This window comes from Microcaecilia unicolor, chromosome 4 (genome assembly GCF_901765095.1).
Source record: "Microcaecilia unicolor chromosome 4, aMicUni1.1, whole genome shotgun sequence".
In the NCBI taxonomy this organism is placed as follows: domain Eukaryota; kingdom Metazoa; phylum Chordata; class Amphibia; order Gymnophiona; family Siphonopidae; genus Microcaecilia; species Microcaecilia unicolor.
This window is the reverse complement of record NC_044034.1, coordinates 169015183-169037501: the sequence shown is the minus strand read 5'-3', so window position 1 is coordinate 169037501 and position 22319 is coordinate 169015183. Positions and strand designations below refer to the sequence as shown.

Below are 22319 nucleotides of genomic sequence, written 5' to 3'. Positions count from 1 at the left end.
CCACTATTGCCCGCTGGCTCAAAGAAACTATCTTTTCAGCTTATCTGCTTGCCGGCCGGTCTCCGCCTGTAGCCTTTAAGGCGCATTCTACCAGAGCGATTTCTTCCTCTTGGGCTGAAACTGGAGCACTCTCTCGTCAAGAGATATGCAGTGCAGCAATATGGGCTTCTAAGCTCTCTCTTGCCCGACATTACAGGCTGGATGTGGCTGCTAGGAGGGATGCGCGTTTTGGAGCACAAGTGCTAGCGCGTGGTGTGACCTGTTCCCACCCTATATAGGGATTGCTTTGTTACATCCCATATGTAATGGCTTCATCTGCTTGATGACAAGGAAGGGAAAATTAGGTTCTTACCTTGATAATTTTCTTTCCTTTAGTCATAGCAGATGAAGCCATGAGCCCTCCCTGTATGATTGTCTGTATGCTGTGAATCTGTTTCAGGTTCTGTTCTTGTTTCCTGAAGTTCCTTCCTTGGGAGAAAGTTGGAAAACAGTCTTCAGGATTCATGTTCACTTATAGGAGGATGAGTCCATTCCCTCCAGTTTATGTTTTGGAGGATGAGTTTATTCCCTCCAGAAGTTCATGTTATTCCCATTGCGGTTTGCCATACTGCTTTGGAAGCTTCAAATACTGAAGAGGCAGTGGAGCTGGCTGGCCATGAGGCACTGTGAAAAGTTGAGTGCTCTCTGTCTCCCCCTGCTGGTTGATGGACACAACCCATACGTAATGGCTTCATCTGCTATGACTAAAGGAAAGAAAATTACCAAAGTAAGAACCTAATTTTCCCTTCCAGATTCTCCTTTACGAATTGGTCGAGCCATGGCTCGCCTTTATCAGCTCCCCCAAGTGGATCTGGAGACCTTTCGAGTCCCTAAAGTGGACGCGCTGGTAACGTCAGTTACTAAAAAGACAGCCATCTCCGTTGAAGATGGGGCCGCTCTTAGGGATTCGCAGGACCGCCAGTTGGAGGCTTTACTGAAGCGCTCCTTCGAAGTCTCAGCCTTGGCCTTGTAGGCGGCCATTTGCAGGGGTTACGTAGCTCGGGCTTGTTTTTGTTGGGTGAACGTCTTCCCAATGTCCCGGCTGATTCCTCTTATCATTCGGCTTCCAATGTCATTAATTTAGAGGTGGGCACCGCCTTTCTTCCTTAGTTCAGGCCTCTGGGAAGAAGCTGGCACTGGTAATTGCAGAGCATTGCTTCTTTTGACTCTGGAACTGGGCGGTGGATGTAGAGTCCAAGGTGCGTCTGAGTCAGCTCCCTTTCCAGGGTAAGCTTATATTTGTTGATGAGTTGGACAAGCTGGTTAAGAGTTTGGGCGAGTCCAAGGTGGGTCGGCTCCTTTAAGATAGGTCCCGCTCGGCCCCCTACTCTGCGACCTGTGGACGCCTCGGAGAAGTGTGCAGATACAGGCCGGGTAGGGGAGTGGCCTCCTAGCACACTTGGTTCTGGTATAGAGGCCAGTCCTTTCAGGCCTTTCAGGATAATCGAAGAGGTGGTCGTAACGGAGGACCTGAGGGCCAATGAACTTGTGGGGACCCAGTCTGTGGGTCTGCCTATAGGCGGCAGATTGCAGCTGTTTTATTGGAGCTGGGTCCTGGTAACTTCGGACCAGTGAGTTCTGGATATAATCCACAACGGTTATGCCTTGGAATTTCGCCATCCTCTTCCAGACGCCTTTCTCGTTTCTCCTTGCAAATCCCCTCTCAAGGCCAGGGCCGTGTGTCTGTAGACAGTCTTTTGGCTCTGCGAGCCGTGGTGCCCATTCCTTCAGACATGAGAGGTTCTGGAAGATATTCCATTTACTTTGTTGTGCCCAAGAGGGCACCTGGCATCCAATTCTAGACCTCGAGGGTGAATCGGGCCTTGCGAGAGTTACCCTTCCGGATGGAGACTCTCCGGTCAGTCATTGTGGCAGTGTAGCCGGGGAAGTTCTTCATGTCCTTGGATCTGATGGAGGCATACCTTCATATCCCTATTCATCAGAAGTTTCTCCGTTTTGCGGTCTTGGTAGCTCACTTCCAGTTTCAGGTGATGCTCTTTGGCCTCTACGGCTCTACGGACCTTCTCCAAGGTGATGGTTATAGGGTAGGCCTGGTTACGTCTTTGTGCATCCCTACCTGGACAACTGGTTACTTGGATAAAAGTCAACAGAGGAAAGCAGGAGAGCCACGGATTGAGTCGTTCTCCTGCTGCAGCAGTTGGGCTGGATTGTCAATGCGTCCAAGAGTTCTCTTGGTCCCACTCAGTCCTTGGAGCTTCTGGGGTTGCGTTTCAATACATGGGAGGGTTTGGTGCACCTTCTGGTGGAGTGCATCCTGAAGGTCCAGTCCCAGGTTTGTCGTTTGCTTGTGGCCCTGTCACTGTCCGCATGGGACGTTTTTCTGGTTCTTGGGTACATGGTGACCATCAGTGTGCTACCGTGGGTGCGAGCATGTATGAGGCCTCTTCAGTCAGCACTCCTGGCTCGCTGCTCTCCCCAGGTGGGGTCTCTGTCTTGCAGAGTTTCTTTCTGGCGCCCAGTACACCGCAGCCTTCAGTGGTGGTTGGATTTTCATCATGTAAACCGCGGCATGCCCCTGGACCCTCCTGCCTGGGTGCTAGTGACAACAGATGCCAGCCTGAGTGGGTGGGATGCCCATTGTCAGGGGCAGGTGACTCAGGGCACTTGGTCTATGTAGGAGGCCCATTGGTCCATCAATTGGCTGGAGACCCAGGCAATTTGTCTCACTCTTTTGGCATTTCAGCCGTTTCTGCTCTTCTGAGATGTCCGAGTGCTCTCCAACAATGTGACGTCGGTCACCTACATCAATTGCCAAGATTCCTCTCTTGGCGCAGTAAGTGACATTGCTCATGGCCTGGGTGGAACAGAACGTCAGGCTTCTCTCAGCAGCACATGTTGCGGACACAAGCAATCTTCAGGCGGATTACCTAAATTGTCATCGTCTGGATCCAGGGGAGTGGGCGCCCCATTCGCCTTCCAGTTCATCGATCACTGGGGTCCTCCGATAATGGATCTCATGACTACGGCAGAGAATGCCAAGGTTCCGTGGTTCTTCAGCCGCAGGAGGGAGTGTTGGCGCAGCCCTGGCCTCCTCGGACTCTTGTTTTGTGTTTCCTCTGTGGCCACTCATTGGTCGGTTCTTCAGTGTATTTAGGGCCACGTTGGTTGAGTGATTCTGATGGCACTTGACTGGCCGCGTCGACTGTGGTATGCGGATCTCGTGCGTTTACAAGTGGACATTTCACTTCCATTTCCCTCGGAGGAAGGTCTGTTGAGTCGGACCCATTCGGATGCCTGACGTGGCTCGATTCTCGCTTATGGCTTGGGTGTTGAATGGGCACGACTGCTGAAAAAGGCTTACTCGGCCGCAGTGGTTTTGTACCCTTTTGAGTTCCAGGAAACGGTCCACTTCCTGTTACGTTCTTTGTTCTTGCTGTTAAGCATGAGCTGTTTGGCTATTCGAAATACTGAACAGGTCAGGGTTGTGTACAGTCCCTTACATAGGAGCACTGCTCAATAATTCTTAGTTTCCCTCTGTTGGTAGGCGTGCATATTACCCACTTAGGAATGGTCTGGAGAGACTCAAGGAAGCAAATTAGCAAGTAAGATCTAATTTCTCCTTCTCGTGTCATTTGATTAATCGCAACGTAAATCTCTCCACTATCAAGTACATTGTGAATTAATACAAAACCTGAACTGTGGTGATCTGGCATTGAAAACAGGATTGTTGCTTTCTGTCACATTATTATTGCTATTTGATTGTATTTAATATGGTATTTTATATGGATAAGTGTATTGCAAAATGTATTATCAATAAGGAAAACTTTCCACATCTACATATAGAAAAATCATAGATCTCTTGCCAAATTATACTTCAGGAAATCCCTCAAATATCGGAGGGATCTGAAACTGGGTAAGGATGTATGTTTTTTTGCTATTTTAATCGATGGTTCTTCTCTTTTTAAGAAATATGCATGTGATGGTGGTTTGCCTTGCATTTAATTGAATGGATAATGCTACTTCTGTGGATTTTTTTTTTGTTAGCAGTAGAAGACAGGAAGTTGTTTGTGGGGATGATTTCCAAGCAGTGTAATGAGAACGATATCCGGGTCATGTTCTCTGCTTTTGGACAGATTGAAGAATGCAGGATACTACGTGGCCCCGATGGCGTGAGTCGAGGTAATGTTCTTAGAGAGAGGCCCTGAGAAGACACCCCCAGATTGGGCAGGACAACACTGAGCTGAGGGGAGGGCCCTGGTGGTACTGTTTTTTTTTTTTTTTCTATAATGGAAAATAGAATTAGTTGGAGTAACACACCTTCCCTTTTTTTTTTAATAGGGTGTTGCTTTGTGACATTTACAATGAGATCCATGGCACAGAATGCAATCAAATCAATGCACCAAGCACAAACCATGGAGGTGAGTGGTGCCATGGCATGGGGAATGAGTGCTTGCGTGAGCCTACACCATGTGAGGGGGCTCTTATATGGCGTTGATAGTCTATAATTGGTATCACGTGTTGTGAGAGCAGGAGCAGATAGACGTAGCTACTACTTTTATTTTTCCTTACTGTTGGGGTACTATGCATCTGTCTCTGCTCTGTGATTAGGCAAATAAGAAATAACTAGAATATAGAACTGCCGAGAATGTAGGGCAGAGATTTTCAACCTTTTTCATCTCATGGCACATTTAAATGATGCTAAAATTGTGAAGGCACACCCCTGCACACAGTCTAGCATTTTACTTTCTCTCCCCCCACCCCACACCCATACATAATCCAGCATTTTATCTTCTCTCCTCCCCCCCCCCCCCCAATTAGTCCAGCATTTCTACCTCCTGTCTCCTCTGCAGCCGGCAACTAGGCATTTCCCCTTCTCTTTTCAACCCCCCCCCCCCCTAGTAATATGTACCTTTTTAACAGTTTTCTTGTGTCTAGTGGTCAGCAGGAGCAAGCATCAATTCATACAACCTGCTAGTGCCAAACTCTGAGCCTTCTCTCTGATGCTTCCCGCCTATGCGGAAGCAGGAAGTTTAAGTTAGAGAGAAGGTTCCAGGGTTTCTGCGAGCAGGCTGTAGTAATTGCTGCTCGCTGCCGCTGACTGTTAGTGACAAGAAAACTAAAGGTAAATGACCCTCAACTCCTGCAGGCAAGCTGCGGCACACCGGTTGACGCTAATGTAGGAAATTATTTTGGAATGTAATAAGTCTTTGACTGTAAAGAGAAAGAATGGAAGTTGTGCAGGAAGCAGAAGACCCCAGATCATATAAGGCCTGTTATGACACAGGCAAGCACAAATAGATGGGCCCTTTTCTGCTGACATCTATTCATAGAATTTTATTCAAAGTACTGTTTGAACAAAAGTAATGAATAATAATCATATATTTTTACTTCGTCTGTCATAATCAATGCAGTTAAATGACTAGGCACTTGTTCTTAAAATGTGTGAAATTTGAGACATGAAGTACATTTTAACTGTTCTGTTCCATATTCTACAGTTCCTAATTTTGTGACTTGGCTCTTACTGTGTCTAGGGATGCTTATCACCTATTGTTGTGAAATTTGCTGACACACAGAGGGACAAAGAGCAGAAACGAATGACACAGCAGCTGCAGCAGCAAATGCAGCAGATCAGTGCAGCCTCAGTCTGGGGAAACCTTGCAGGACTGAATACGCTTGGACCTCAGTGCTTAGCAGTGAGTTTTGGTGCTGTGAATTGTCGATACAATGATGTGGAACTTCCTAGAGTTAGAGACTAATGTTAGATGTTCATGTGGGTGTTGATTGGTATTCATACATGGATGATATTCATATGAACATCAGCCAACCAGCATTACCCTGCCCTTCTGATACCTATGATCATATCAGGTATCACCCTATGCAAAATATTCTGCTGCCAGTGCTATCCTATCTTTCTGAATCCTGTTGCTTTCTGTCAGGTGCTACCCTACAAAGGAGCTTCTGTTTTTCACAGCAGACTATTCAGCTTGTTTCAGCTGACAGGTGCAGATGGAAGAAGAGAGGTGAAAATACTGTAATTTCAAGAGTGAAAATCCATGATATGGGGCGAGGATAGCAAGTTGAAATTCATAATATTTCTTTGCCTTTTTGTTTGTCTGAATGACATACTGCCCTCAGTCAGCCTTTCATGAAGTAAATACTCAAGTTCTCTGAATGTCTTGTCCTTTGAAGTAGGGGTATATTTCCAGCTTATCAGTTTTAAAATGTCTGTTGCTGCTGGAAGTGGAAGATGTCAGGGCCTCGGAGTCTGCGGGAGTTAAACTGTGTGTGTTTACTGTTGTCTGTTTGTCCTTTTTTTTCCCCCTGTTAATTTTTTAATCTAACTCCATTTTGTGTGTCAGTTTTGAGTAGTGCTGATCACTGCTGTGTAACTGGGGGAGAGAGGAGTCTCTTTTCACTGCAGCGTTCAATGTTGTATTGCTGCTTTCTTATTTTTCTTTCATCTCTCCCTTCATTGTCTCCTCTCTTGCATGTTTTGACTTTTTTTTTTTTTTTGTGTGTGTGTTCTCAGTTTCTCCCAAAAGCAGAGCCAGCCCTGACTTATTCTTGTTTTGTTTTGGTGTAATGTCTAGCTTTATTTGCAGCTCCTTCAGCAAACAGCCTCTTCGGGGAACCTGAATAGTCTGGGTGGCATGCATCCAATGGGAGGTGAGCATCTTTCTGCTTTCTAACAGCTGACAAATACCTTGCTTTATGATGTTTAATATTTATGATGCATAAATATTCTTCACTTTCTCCCCATTTCAATAAAGATTATGCATACCAATGTTTGGTAATAATTGCATTGAGAATCATTTTCTGAATGCATTTTTAAATTGGGTTTTTTTTTAGCTATCATTTGGTAACTGAGTAGACTTTAGATTTTACAAAAATATATAGGTTAATAAAGTAGTTTATACATTGCTATCTGGATGTGTGATAGGAGTGGTTTAGTTGCAGAGAGGCATGTGGAACCCCATGTTAAGAGAGAATATAGAGAGAGGAATTGAGACATCCAGGTCAGGATGCGCTCATTTCTGGTGGTATTTAGAAAGGGATCTGCTCACAAACATTTCTAAAATACCTGCAGGTGTGCATGTGTATTTCCTGGTACATGCAACGGGAGGTCATCATTTTACAAATACACTGTAAAAATGAATAGCATCGATCCAGCAGCTTCTGCCGTAACTAGCAGCTTTCGGAATTCGGTATTTACTCATGTATATGATATACATGTGTAAATGTTACTGTTTACACATGGATATGTTTCTAATATAAAGGCCAAACCTTATCCTGCTAGACCAGCCCATCAAGTAGGTTATTTCCTCAGCAGATGAAGGCAGAGAGCATTGATTACTAGTCACATCACCAGCATAAATAGCGATACTGCCTTGGAATTCACCAGTATTTCCCTGCCCATGGGCTAATTTGGCAGGGTGCTTTCATCTTCAGACGAGAGAAGTCTGGTCAAACTCCAGGGGCACAGTGTACAGCTTGTGGCCCCTGGTTGAGTCTCTGGTCAAGGGAAGCTCTCAGGGATCGGTCCACAGACCTTTGCCCTAATTGAGCAGGAGGAGCAAGTTTCATTCAGGAGCCCTATGCCTTAGCCTGTGGGCTTTGTCTTAGTGAGACATTGGTTGTGATCCTCAGGCCTCATCCTGTGGACCTTGGCTTAGTGAGGTATTGGGTTGCAGTGGTTGTTTGGGGGGGAGGGGGCACTGCCAGCAGGGGTGAGTGCTGGTTGGGGTTTTCCCCTCCCCTGATCCACCCTCTCCGGGGATGTAGACAGAAGTCTAGACAAGGTGACATTGTAGTGCCATAGTATGGGCTTCTGGGGACCAGTCAAAGACCCTGAGCCTAAAGGAACTGAGAGAAGACCGTCAGTCCAGAACTCTGACCTGCTAATAGGTAGTTGATTCCAGGGTGATCTGATGGGACTTGACCAAGGGGTAAGGAGTTAGGGCCCCAAGGGGTACTGTCTATCCCCTATAGTTCTCACTTTCTTGCTGTCTGGTGTGTAGCCATGAATAGGTCTGGGTCTAAATTAAAAAAAAAAAAAAAAAAAAAGCCTAATTATGGCAGTGGTGCAAGCTGGAGAGTTCATGGAAAGTAAAAAATGAAACAAAAAAGGGAGTACAGTCCTGTGCTGTGCTACAGAGGCGTCGAGGGGTTCTCATGTTCAGGTAAGTGCTGGATGTCAGGAGAGAGGAGCTCTGAGCCACCTTGAGGCTTGTGATAGGTTAGTGTGAGGGTCTCTTCAGGCCTAGCTGATGAAACAGTTGAAAGATTAGAAGAAATTAGTTATATGGATAGGATAGAAGCAAGCTGGAGTCAAAAAGGGAAGAAGTATGAGGGAACATTGGAGTCTCTTTTGAAAAATGAACTGAGATCTGAAAAAATTATGAAATGCCATTTTAAAGAAGTGAGTTTTTAATAGTTGCCGAAACTTCTTATAAGAAAATTCAGAACAGCGAGATAATGGAAAGTGATTTTATAAAGAGGAGACAGAGTTAAAAGGTGGTGAAGTGGCGCATAGACTCATAATGTGTATTATGAGATGATCATTTAATGAGTGAAGAATGCACAGACATACATATGGAATAATTAAAATTGGACAAATGCAAAGGAGTCCTGTCGTGTAATGTTCTAAAGGTTAAGATTTTAAAATTATGATATTCTACAGGTAGCCAGTGAAGTGGATGAGATCATATTACTCCATTTTTTTTGCACATCATACTTCCTGTTCATGTATATTGTGCAGTGATTGTACTGATGGTTAATTATAAAGATAACCACAGAGCCGAATAAGCTTGGAGTAGGGAGATATGGTCATCAATCAAGTGAGAGGCACATTCATTGACTCAGCTAGCAAGATGCAGTACCACATAAGCCAACCTTTAGGTGGTTTTTAAATATAGGAAGCATATTGGTTTAATAGGGAAAACGTGCATAGTCAGCCCTTGTATGGTTTGTGAACATTGTTCCTTTAGTGGCAAAGTTTCTATATCTTCATTTTCTTCTCAAAAATCTATTCCTATAAGGTGGGATAACAAAATGACAACATTTTCATAATGATGAAAGTCAAATGATTTTTATCATGATACATAAGAGAATATGACCTCAACAGCTGTTGCTTGGAGTCAGATCCTAAATGATCAAATCCCCCCTTTTTTTTCTGATTCTAAAGAGAATAGATGTTGCGATTCCTTTTATTTAGTGGTTGCACTTACATGTTATGTTATTGTAAATAGCCAGGCAGCATACAAGAGGAAAATGTTTAACTAGATAAGTATTTTTGATATTTCCAGTAAGGTTTTATAGTGTGAAGCAGATAGTTTTCTTAAATTTAAAGTTTATAGATATTAGTATCTGTGCAGGAGCAAAAGAGTTGACAGCTATTTCATGGCTGTATATGTGTGTGTGTGACAGGTTTGAGTGCAATGCAGTTACAGAACCTGGCAGCATTAGCAGCTGCTGCCAGTGCAGCTCAAAACACAAGTGCGACCAGTGCACTCAGCACTTCCAACAGCCCCCTCGGTGTCCTCGCCAGCTCAGGTAAGATGTTAATTTTCTCTGACTGCTGTGTTTTTTTTTCTCACTGTGCCCCTGCAGATTATTTCACTGTGGTATCATAGCCATTAAATTTGGTGGTGGGATTGAATAAAAACACTGTGACAAACTTAATTCCTAGGATATTGCATATGGATTGTGACCTGATGGTGAAAGCAATAAAAACATTTTGGGTGCATTTCATGCACTCCATTTTTCCAAGTCGAGTTACATTCAGGTACACTAGGTATTTCCCTCTCCCTAGAAGGCTCACAATCTAAGATTACAAGAAGCCACTGGGGGATTTGAACTGGGCTCCCCTAGTTCTTAGCCCACTGCTCTAAAAATTAGGCTATTAAAAATGTTTGATAGTAATGCTGCTAATCCCATAACCCTCCTGTGTATTGATACAGAAGTGGTTCTTTCAAGCTCTTTAAGCCTTCATTTTTTTTGTTTAATTTTTGTATTTAGCACCTTTGCCCAAGACACCTTACACAATGTCTATAAGGGGAAGTAGATGAGAATAACGAGGAAGAAATAACACAGGGAAGTAGATTGCTATAAGCTATAGGCTTTCAATATGGTTGTTAAAGTAAACAGCAATAGGATACCCTGGGTTCTTAGTTTCTATCTCTTCCCCCCCACCCCCCACTTCCAAAAGGAACAGAGCAAGGAGAGGATAGATCTGAGAGTGAAAGGCTGTGTTTGTTGGGTTTAAAGTAGTATACAATTAGAAAAGCAAGGTCCATGTCAGCCTGGAGCAGCAGAGTACCTGGGTTCAATTCTCAGGACAGGAATTATGATCCCTGAATTGACCAGAGCAAGGGATAGCCTCTGAAGGGGAAGGTGCTTAGTTATTTTGTGGGTAAATCCTTATTGTTCCTCCAGACACAGAGCCTTAAGACTCACTGACTTAGGGGTAGATTCACTAACCAAAATGTTAAAGCCCTTTCCTTACCGATTCCTTAGCGAATCGGTAAGGAACGGGCATGCATCAAGGAAATCGCATGCAAATGAACTGGTCGCTGCTAGCTCATTTGCATGGGATTTCCTTCCTAGCCAGTCGGCCAGCTGAGCATGCGCAGAACAGCCAAGCATTATGCTGGCTGCTCTGCGCATGCCAAAGACGTCCAAAAGGACGTCCCTGATGAGCACTTGTCAGAGCTGCGGGCCGGAGTGCAAGCTGCATCTGCCGGTACAGCCTCATTCTGGTGCTCCAATAGACACTCTTGGCATTCCAAGCCTTACTCTCTTAAGGATATTGGAAGGAGTATCTCCTGTCACTGACAGGAGCTGCTGATCTTCCCTCACAGCCACCCCTTGCTGCCAGCCCCCTTTAGAGTTACTACTGCTGCTGCACCTCCCCTAAAGTTGTTGGTGCTGCTGACCCCTCACTCACCTGAGAGCTTCTGGTGCCACTGACCCCCACCCACCTTAGAGCTGCTGGTGCTGCTGTCCCCCCCCTCCCCTCCTGGGAGGTGCCCCAAATGACCACCGCCGGCATCGGGACGTGCGAGGACGTCCAAATAAAAAAAAAACCTAGTTGGACGTCCCTTTCGATTATGCCCCTCCTCCAGGTCTCTCTCAGCCAATCACAGCACGTTTAGCTTTAAACACATTGTGATTGGCTCAGGGACTTCCAGGTCTCTCAGCTGAGTGAAGCACTGCCAAAAAAGACATTTTTATTATTGCAGGGGGGAATGACGACCAAAATGGATGTTTTTTTTGATTGGGGGGAGGCCGGTGCCTGCGGGAAGCTGTCATTTCAATGCAGGGGGGAGCGGCGGACGTCCTTGGCATGCGCAGAGCAGCCAGCATAACGCTTGGCTGCTCTGCGCATGCTCAACCAGCTGACTGTTTAACGACGGAATAGAGAATGCAAGTGAGCTACAACGAGCAGCTCATTTGCATTGCTATTCCTTGATGCATGCCCGTTCCTTACCGATTCGCTAAGGGAATCGGTAAGGAAAGGGCTTTAACGAGTCTTTAGTGCATCTTGCCCTAAGTATCTGTCGATCCCAACCACTCATTATTTCTCAGTCTCTAGGAGATGGTAGGTGAGCTCCTGTGCAGTCTGTTCTAGTAAGCTTTAACCTTAGGGACATCTGTATTCAGGATTTAAGTGTCCCTGAAGAGGGGAAAAAAAACCCCAAAAGAAAGATATAGAGGTGTGGACTATCAGACCTGATTCAACTTCACCTGGGGGTGCCAAACCTAGCTATATCAGCCCTATCCAGGTGCTCGTTGGGGGGGGGGGGGATTAGGATGCTTATGTCTCAGCCCTATTCCCCTACGTTTTGGAGGTGTGCTTGAGTGCCTCCAGAGACAAGATAAACAAAAAAACAAACAAAAAGAAACTGAAAGGATTGGAAGTCGTCATCTGCTGCAGCAGCCCAGGGCAATGCTTGCAGTTTGGGGTTTTTTTGGGGTGGGGGGGAGTGGGGGTAGATACTTGGTTCCCGAAGCTTGTAAGTTGTAGCATACTCATTTGTTCAAATTCGACAATATGACCAACGCTGCACACTATGTGGCACTTGCCACGCTGTTATTTTTGCTAGCAGCTGATGCGATGTGTGCTGGCCATCAAGACAGTTTCTGCACCCAGCATGGCTGAAGAGGAAGGGCCATGTGAGAGTGAGGCATTCTGCAGTTAGAGGAGTGCTGAAATGGCAGAGGACCTGTGTCAGTTATGGTCCCCAGAAGTTGGATGTCAGTTTTGGCTATTGTCTGGTTCTGGGTTCCTTTCTTTTTGTCTTTGGTCCACTTCTTAGTGGCAGTGGGTTTTGTAGCACCATAATACAACATACAGGTGTTGCTTGGAAAAAGGTATTTTATATAGAAATAGACTTACAGCAGGGCAAGAAGATATTGCAGTACTGCTTCAGTGTGTCTGATTTTGGCTGTTTCTGTCAGTGAATTAACATCTGTCTTTCTGTCGAGGATCGGGAGGCAGATGTGTGTGAAATGGCTCTCCTAGAAAGAAGGTCTGCAAGAATGATGGGATGTGTGGATCTGAATGTGTGCTTGTCTCCTGGGTGTGAACTGTTCTTCTATATCCCTGAACTCTTTATATGGCATATTCCTGTGCAGTAATTTGGTTTGTTTGATCTGATGTCTCTTGATTACCCAAGAGGTGTGGATTCCTTTGAAGCCAGTTTCTTGGAGACCAGTTGTCAGGGTCCTATTGTTCTGCTGAGCAGTGGTTTTGGTTTGTTGCTTTGAAGCACAGGTTTTAAGACCTGTAAACTACACCCAAAGGGGTAGGAGATACCTGTCTATCTATATTGACATCACCAGAGATCAGACTAGAAGGGGGGGGGAAGGAATATCAGAGCTGTTTGCATTATTTCCCAGAGGCCTCTGGGTAGGTCCTGAATCTCCAGTTAGGCCAACTTTTGGGCTCTGAACAGCATAATGCTGACAACATGTTCCTTGTCATCAGTAGCATATGATTCCAGGAACTGATGGATTTATTTATTTATTACATTTGTACCCCGCGCTTTCCCGCTCATCGCAGGCTCAATGCGGCTTACATAGTAACAAGAGAATGCAATCTATAGTAAACAAATCAACAAAGGGGGTATGTGATAGGACAAATGAGCAAGGAGTAAATGGGGATAGAAGAGGTATGAGAAAAAGGATAGGGATAGGTAAGGCGGTGGAGCGATTAAGGAGAAAATGGGAAGAGCATGGAGGGTAAGAAGGTTGGTAGGAGATATTTCTGAGTCATTGTAGATAGTGGTTATTTGAACCGGTAGATAGATGGTTTGCTTATGTTTGTTTATGATAGGTCAAGTCACTTGGGTAAACCTGTTTGAATAGATGGGTTTTCAGTTGTTTCCTAAAGGGAAGATATTCATTAATTGACCGACTGTATCTAGGTAGAGCATTCCAGAGCTGGGGAAGGAGAAGTTAGATGCATAGTAGGTTTTGTACTTTAGTCTTTTGCAGTGAAGGTTAAGGTATGATCGTGAAGATGTTGACATGTTTCTGTATGGAAGGTTTATTAGATTGACCGTGTAACTTGGTGACACTCCATGGATGATCTTGTGGATTAGTGTGATGGCCTTAAAGTTGACTCATTCTCTAATAGGGAGCCAATGAAGTTTCATAAGGAGGGGTGTTGCACTTTCGAATCTAGGCTTCCCATAAATAAGTCTAGCTGCCGTGTTCTGGGCAGTTTGAAGTTTTTTCATGATTTGGGCTTTACATCCAACGAAGATACTATTACAGTAATCAGCGTGGGTGAGTACCATGGATTGTACCAAGCTGCGGAAGGTATTCAGGGGGAGATAAGGTTTCACACGTTTCAACATCCACATCATATTGAACGTTTTCTTCATGATAGATGTTGTGTGGTCTTAAAGGGATAAGTGTTTATCCAATGTAACTCCAAGGACTTTCAGACTATTGGATATAGGAATTGTGACATCAGGAGTGGTGAGAGTCGTTGGATGGAATGTGGAATATTGGGAAGAGAGGATTAGGCATTGAGTTTTGTCTTTGTTCAATTTCATTTTGAAAGCATTGGCCCAAGAAGTTAAGATATTCATATCATTGGTTATTTTGTCGGAAATTTCTTCCAGGTTAGATTTGAAGGGAATGTATATGGTGACATCGTCAGCATAGACGAAGGGGTTGAGACCATGTTTGGAAAGGGATTTAGCCAGAGGAATCATCATAAGGTTGAATAGAATTGGAGATAAAGGAGAATCTTGAGGCACACCACAATCTGATGACCAGGGAGATGATATTGCTGTAGATGACTTGACTCGATAGGATCTAGACGTAATAAAGCCTTCAATCCATTTTATAACATTGCCACCAATTCCCAACTTATCCAGAAGTCTAGTAAGAATACAATGATCAACCATGTCAAATGCTCCAGACATGTCAAACTGTAAAAGGAGTACTTTATTTCCAAATAATATTTCTTGTTTAAATTTGGATATTAAAGTAAGCAATACTGTTTCCGTACTGTGGGTAGGATAGAAACTCGATTGAGATTCATGGAGGTTGGAGAACTTTTGTATATACTCATTGACTTGAAAGGTCACTATTTTCCATCAATTTAGTTAATAGGGGAATGGAGGCCACTGGTCTGTAGTTGGTAACATCACTTATAGGTTTCTTAGAGTCTGTGGGTATAGGTGTGAGTAATATGTTACCATGTTCAGTAGGGAAGGGACCTTGTTGCAACAAGAAGTTGATGTGGGCGGTGGGATCAGTGATGAAGCGTTCAGGGGCGTCTTCTATTAAATGGCTGAGGCAGGAATCAAGATGACAATGGGAACTGGAGAGTTTGGAGATCGTCTTTGAAATTTCTTCAGTGGTGAGGAGGGTAAAACTTGTCCATGAGCAGTCAACTGGAGTTTCATTAATGTTGGGATCCAATTCATCGAGAAAGGAATCAAGGTAATTGCTATCATGGGGAATCAATTTACGAAGATTAGTGATTTTATTATAGAAGTACATAGCCAATTGGTCTGCAGATGGACTGTTGAAGGTGAGCGGGTAACTATATTGGTATTAAGCAGGCTGTTTATGAGTTGATATTGTTTCTTTATATCTGTGCCATTGGTTGTGATTTTTTGAGTATAGTAGGTTCTTTTTGCTCTGTGACTGTTTCCAAGCATTAAAGGTGAGTTTGTTTCTTGATCTACTCCATGCTTTTTCTAATTTTCTGGTTTGTGATTTTAGGTTTTTTTAGTAGGTCATTAAACCATGGTGATGATTGACGTCTATATAAAGTTCTGGAACGAAGAGGGGCAATTTTGTCTAGGATGAGTTGGCATCTGGTGTTCCAATCTGTGAGGAAGGAGAGAGAGTTAGGTTGTGCTGACCAATTGTTGTTATATATATGTTGCCAGAAATTGTCTTTGTCAATCCATCCTCTAGAAATGATTGTTGAAGGATTTTGGGTTATAAACTTATCCTTTTTGCGCCAGTATAAGGTTAGTGTTGATTTATGATGATCAGACCAAGGGATGTTAAACCATTTGATATCAGATATAGTTATGTTTTGATTGGTGGAGAGTTTGTAAGAAATTATGTCAAGCGAGTGACCTTTAATTTGAGTTGGTTGCACTGGAGGAAGGTTAATATTGCAGAGTTGAAAGAAGTCCATGCAGTCGCGGGTATTTGGGGAGTTGGGAGTCTTCTAAAGGTAGATTTAGGTCTCCAATTAGTAATACATTGAAATAACTGGTGCAGGTATCTAATATAATAAAACGCACCGTGAACGTTCTAATGAGGACAACGTTCTGAAGCCATCTGACGTCACTCCCTGGCTGTAGGGTTCGTGGCGTTCGTGGTGTGAAGCCACCCAGCCGTCTCTGCCCCGCCCTCGCGTCAAACGTCATGACGTCGAGGGCGGAAACAAAAACAAACAAATCCGGCAGCGTCAGGGAAGGAGGCGGCGCTCCCGACGTCTCCAGCCTTCCCTTCGCTGTGTTCCGCCTTCTTCTGACGTCATCCTTGACGTCAGAAGAAGGCAGAACACAGCGAAGGAAAGGCTGGAGACGTCGGGAGCGCCGCCTCCTTCCCTGACGCTGCGCTGCCGGAACCGCCACGGAGGTAAATTTAAAAAGAAGAAGAAAAAAAAATAGAAATAGGGGAGAGAGAAGAGAATGGGCAGTAAAGTTGAACAATGGGAGCGGGAGGGCAGGGGAGAAACGACAGCATGGATGCGAAGGGGGGGAGCATGGATGCGAAGGGGGGGGAGAAGAGGGCGGGCCAGGCTGGGACATGGGAGAGAGAGGAGCATGGATGCGAGGGGGGGTCATGGAAGGGAGAGAGCGGACTTGCTGGAAAAGGATGAATGGAGGCGGCAGGGGTCAGAGGAGCATGGATGGCCATGGATTGGGAGGGCAGGGCTCAGGGAGAGAGGGGAATTGCTGGAAAAGGATGAATGGAGGCGGCAGGGGACAGAGGAGCATGGATGGCCATGGATTGGGAGGGCAGGGCTCAGGGAGAGAGGGGAATTGCTGGAAAGGGATGAATGGAGGGGGCAGGGGATAGAGGAGCATGGATGGGCATGGATTGGGAGGGCAGGGCTCAGGGAGAGAGGGGAATTGCTGGATAGGGATGAATGGAGGGGACAGATGGCCATGGATGGATATGGATTGCAGGGCAGGGCTCAGGGAGAGAGGGGAATTGCTGGATAGGGATGAATGGAGGGAGCAGGTGACAGAGGAGCATGGATTGGGAGGGCAGGGCTCAGGGAGAGAGGGGAATTGCTGGAAAGGGATGAATGGAGGGGACAGGAGCATGGATGGGCATGGATTGGGAGGGCAGGGCTCAGGGAGAGAGGGGAATTGCTGGATAGGGATGAATGGAGGGGACAGATGGGCATGGATAGATATGGATTGCAGGGCAGGGCTCAGGGAGAGAGGGGAATTGCTGGATAGGGATGAATGGAGGGGACAGGTGACAGATGGGCATGGATTGGGAGGGCAGGGCTCACACTCTCTCATATACAATGTCTTTCTGACTCTCACTCTCACACACTCTGTCTCACACTGTATGTGCCACACAGTCACTCACACACTCGCTTGGTCTCATACACTCACTCTCACAGAGAATCTGTGTCTCACACACACTCTCTCTCTCGCCGACACACACACACACTCTCTCACACTGTGTCTAACATACACACTTGCACACACTCACATTCTCACACACACACTCTCTCACAAACACACTCACACCCAGACTCACTCTCTCTCTCACACACACACACACACTCACACTTTCACTCTGACTCTCAAACAGTCACTCTCACATACACTCTCCCAAACACACACTCCGAGGAAAACCTTGCTAGCGCCCGTTTCATTTGTGTCAGAAACGGGCCTTTTTTACTAGTTTGCAATAAAGTCCATGAAAGTGGATTGACTATTATTCCAGTTTATTGGAGGTCTATAAAATAAAATGCAAGTTAATTGGTTGCATAGTTTGGGACTATGTAGTTTAAATGAAGCAATTTCAAGCTGAGGTGAGATTAATTCTGATATAGATTCGGGGGAGAATTATGATTTGTAAATAAGTGCTATCCCTACACCTCTTTTTTTTTTTCTTTTCTTGGCCAGTGTAAGATCTTATATTCAGGAGGGCATAAATCAATTATGATTGGGTCGTTTGCACTGTGGGTCCAAGTTTCTGTGATGAATAGTAGATCAAGTTTGTCAGATTTAATCCAGTCTGTAAGGATTTCGGTCTTATTAGCTGCAGATCTGGCATTGACATAACCCATTGACAGAAAAGGTGCCATATTTGAGGTTGAAGATTGAATGTTGATAATCTGCCTTGAAATGGGTGTTGTAGTCTTGGGTGAAGGAGTTTCATTGTTTATTGATGATTGGTACTACTACTACTTAACATTTCTAGAGCGCTACTAGGGTTACGCAGCGTTATACAGTTTAACAAAGAAGGACAGTCCCTGCTCAAAGGAGCTTACAATCTAAAGGACGAAATGTCAAGTTGGGGCAGTCTAGATTTCCTGAATAGAGGTATGGTGGTTAGGTGCTGAAGGCGATGCGTAATGGTAGGTTGAAGGGAGGGGTTTTTTTGAAGTCACCAGTTCGATGGGATGAAATTAACCTGGATGTTTTTTTAAGGTGGTAAAGGACTGGAATAATGTTGACTTCTGATGGTGAGGGAGCAATAAGTGTTGCAAAGATGATGGCAAGTGAGTAGAAAATGAAAAATATTTTAAAGAAGAACATGTTGGAGAAATGTAATTTGGATATCTGTGAGAGGATTGAAATCTTCTTGAGTTGTAATAACACCGAAAAGTGTTAGGAATTGTATTGGTAAAGAAAGTAAAAAAGACTGCGGCCTCTAGCATAGAGCAGGTTAATAAAACAAGTAGTTGGAACTGTAGGACGATTAGCTTATCATATAGATTACTGTAACTGAGAATACTAAGCAGAGGGGAAGTGATTCAGTCTACCAGCAGGTGGAGATAGAACACAATTGAACTTTGATTTATAGGACGGAGAGGCTCATCGTGAGTCAGTCTTATCTCTATCTCCAGCAAGCAATAGACGGATCTCTCATCGGCTCCTGGTTTTCTTCAAGGTTGTTGATTCCTGTTCATTTGAGCTTAGGGGGTTTCAGAGCTGCTGCTGGTGCCTTACTGGGATATACCTGGTGGTGCCAGGTCTCCTCCTGCTCCCTCCTGCCACTACCTTCTCCTTCCTCTCAGCACAAAAAGAAACAAATAGCAGAGAAGTTAGAGCTTCTCTCTCACTTTCACAGTTTTTTGACTGAGCGACAGTTTACTGGAGAGGGTTGAAATACAACAACGAAATTCAGCATTCCTCTGTGGAATACTCGGCATACACTTTTCCCTCTAGTTTTAAGACTTGGAACTTTGTACCACAGCATTAACAGATAGCCTTTAGCAGGTACTGCAGGACATAGTTTAGTCTTCATCCCGCCCACCCCTAGCGCAACCCTTTATAGTCAATTATTATAATTAGGATAAGCAAGGAGTGGTCTTACAGAGTTTTAAATACATTTCATTACCTTCTAAGAAGAAAACACTAAATACATCACACATTTTTATATTAGGCTAATATTCTTAATACCTTACCTTAGGTTTAAATTATTGAAAAACTCAAAAATACTAAGATGGAGTCAGCAGTCCAGCAGTGAGAGGGGTGCTATCCAGTCTTTTGCATTGTGTCCACATGTATGATTATCTCCCAGTTGGTGAGCGGTTATATGTTTGTGCCCAATGCAGAGAGCTCCTAGCTCTTCGAGAACGCGTCTGTTCCCTTGAAGCTAGAGTAGCAGACTTGATGGAGCTGAGGGAGACAGAGAGGTGCATTGAGGAGACCTACAGGGATGATGTAGAGAAGTCCTACCTCCAGTCTGGTAGCCCCTGTGCTACCTTGGAGGAGGGAGGTCTCCAAGAAGGAGGGTATCACCCTGGTGAAGTAGGAAGTACTCCTGTAGTCAGGACCTGCCTACCAGGGGATGTACTATCCTCTTGGCACCAAGGATATGTCTCCAAGTTTTGCGCAGGGGGGAAGGGTTAGGACGGCTGTTGTAGTTGGTGATTTGATCATTAGGTATATAGATAGCTGGGTGACTGGTGGACTTGAGGATCACCTGGTGACTTGCCTGTTTGGTGCGAAGGTGGTGGACCTCACGCATCACTTAGACATGATCTTAGTGCTGGGGAGGAGCCGACTGTCTTGGTACATGTGGGTACCAGTGACATAGGAAAATGTGGGAGGGAGGTACAGGAAGCCAGATTTAGGCTCTTAGGTAGAAAGCTGAAGTTCAAATCCTCCAGGGTCGCATTTTCAGAGATGCTCCACGTTCCACGCACAGGCCCCAAAAGGCAGGCAGAGCTCCGGTCTCAATGCGTGGTTGAGATGATGGTGCAGGGATGAGGGATTTAGATTTGTTAGGAACTGGGTGACATTCTGGGAAAGGGGGGAGTGTTCCGAAAGGATGGGCTCAACCTTAACCAGGATGGAACCAGGCTGCTGGCGCTAACTTTTTAAAAGGAGAATAGAGCAGCTTTTAAACTAGAATTGGGGGAGGGGGGATGACCAACAGTTGCCCAGGAGCACATGGTTCAGTGTGGAGTATCCTTGAAGGATACTGTTGAAACAGGACATATAGGGAATCCCAGTAGAGAGGTTTTAACAATGCTTAAAAGTAAGCCAGGTGTGCTTAATGAGAGAGCAGGATAAAGGATGTGCATTATCCCCTTCAACTTCTAAGCAGCTTGTAGATCAAAAGAAAAAACACAATTTGAAGTGCCTGTATACAAATGCTAGAAGCCTGAAAACTAAGATGGGAGAGTTAGAATGTATTCTCCGAGGACAAGCAGGCTGCTTGTTCTCACTGATGGGTGACGTCCACGGCAGCCCCTCCAATCGGAACTTCACTAGCAAAGGCCTTTGCTAGCTCTCACGCGCACCACGCATGCGCGGCCGTCTTCCCGCCCGAACCGGCTCGTGTTCGTCAGTCTTCTTTTGTCCGCGCTTGGGACGGTCGTGTTTTGCCGCCGTTTCATGCCCCTCAAGTTGACCCTCGCGCGTCTTCGCAATTTCGCTAAAAAAAAAAAAAAAAAAAAGAGACCTTGGTCTTTGTCCCTTCCCGTGTGTCCAGTTTGTTTCCCCGGCGTAAGTTTCCTTTCGCTTTCGGGGTAGGCCTTTTTTGTGGCCTCGGTACGGGTTTTTTCTCTCTCCCTTATTTTTGGTGCCCTTCGTCACCATCGCGAATTTTGATTTCGCCAGCGTGATTTTTCCACCCATGTCATCAAAATCTCCCAGCGGCTTCAAGAAGTGCACCCAGTGCGCCCGGGTAATCTCGCTCACTGATAGGCACGCTTTGTGTCTTCAGTGTCTGGGGGCTGGACACCGCCCGCAGGCCTGTAGTCTTTGTGCTCTTTTACAGAAGAGGACTCAGGTAGCGAGATTGGCCCAGTGGAACGTGTTGTTCTCGGGCTCTTCGTCGACAACAGCACCGGAGGCATCGAGTGCATCGACGTCGACAGCATCGAAGTCTTCGACCTCGGCATCGACTGCATCGAGGTTTCGACCCTCTGCATCGTCGGTACCGAGACATCGGAAGTCGGTGTCGGTGGTACCGGGACCTCCGCTGTTGCTGATGTCGTCGGACGGTGGTGCTTCGACTGGAGTGCAGGTGAGGGCTGTCCATTCCCCTGCTGGTGGCGGTGAGCCTTCAGGTGGGTCTCCTCCTGCCCTGAGGGCTCCTGCGGTACAGCCCCCCCGAGACCGACCTTCTTCGGCCTCGGCCCCGAGGAAGAGACGGTTGGATTCTACGTCCTCCTCGTCGGTACCGGGAAGCTCCGGTGACATGCTTCGTTCGAAGAAATCAAAGAAGCATCGACATCGGTCTCCTTCCCGCATCGGTACAGAGAGCTCTGGGTCGCCGAGGGAGTCGCACCCAGTAGGCATCGGCACCGGGAGGACCGCTCACCCTCTGTTTAGGAGGTGTCGATGCGCTCCACCTTGGACAGCTCGGAACCGCCTCCACGTCCGGAACAGACTCTGACCTCGACGCCTGCATCGGCTTCCATATCTTTCTCCACAGCCGCTCTGCACGAGAGTCTCCGGGCCATTCTCCCAGAGATCCTTGGAGAGCTGTTGCGCCCTTCCCCTCCGGTACCGGGGGTGCCTGCGCCACCGGTACCATCGAGTGAGGCGCCGGCTGGCCCTTTGCCCGGGGTGAGGTCTCCGACATCGGTACCGCTTGCGGCCGCCTCCTAGGAAGACTCCCCGACAACGTCGGTGGAGGGAGCTTCGCCGGTGCTGGCGAGGGAGTCTACCTCTCGACGCTCCCACCGTGGCCGTGGTTCCACGGAGTCGAGTCGGGCACGGCTTCAGACACAGGTTCGGGAACTTGTGTCTGATACCGATGGTGAGGCCTCGTGAGAGGAGGAGGAGGACATCAGATATTTCTCTGACGAGGAGTCTGATGGCCTTCCTTCTGATCCCACTCCCTCCCCTGAAAGGCAGCTTTCTCCTCCCGAGAGTCTGTCTTTCGCGGCCTTTGTCTGGGAGATGTCTACGGCCATCCCCTTCCCGGTGGTTGTGGAGGATGAGCCCAGGACTGAAATGTTTGAGCTCTTGGACTATCCTCCACCTAAGGAAGCGTCCACAGTACCCATGCATCATATCCTAAAAAAGACATTGCTGGCGAACTGGACCAAGCCTCTAACTAATCCACACATTCCCAAGAAGATCGAATCCCAGTATCGGATCCATGGGGACCCAGAGCTGGTG

At 46.0% G+C, this 22319-nt stretch overlaps 1 protein-coding gene across 3 annotated transcripts in view; it reads left to right on the top strand.

Annotated features, from left to right (window-relative positions):
- CELF1 (CUGBP Elav-like family member 1) overlaps positions 1 to 22319 on the top strand; it is an 84810-nt gene that overhangs the window by 24115 nt on the left and 38376 nt on the right. Inside the window, exons 5-9 of one of the 3 annotated variants that reach the window (XM_030200931.1) lie at positions 4048 to 4179; positions 4339 to 4418; positions 5532 to 5693; positions 6591 to 6666; positions 9427 to 9552. In XM_030200931.1, coding sequence (XP_030056791.1) covers positions 4048 to 4179; positions 4339 to 4418; positions 5532 to 5693; positions 6591 to 6666; positions 9427 to 9552 — 576 coding nt within the window. Of the gene's footprint in view, positions 1 to 4044; positions 4180 to 4338; positions 4419 to 5531; positions 5694 to 6590; positions 6667 to 9426; positions 9553 to 22319 lie in introns of all 3 variants that reach the window. The other 2 variants (XM_030200932.1, XM_030200930.1) reach the window with 2 other exon arrangements.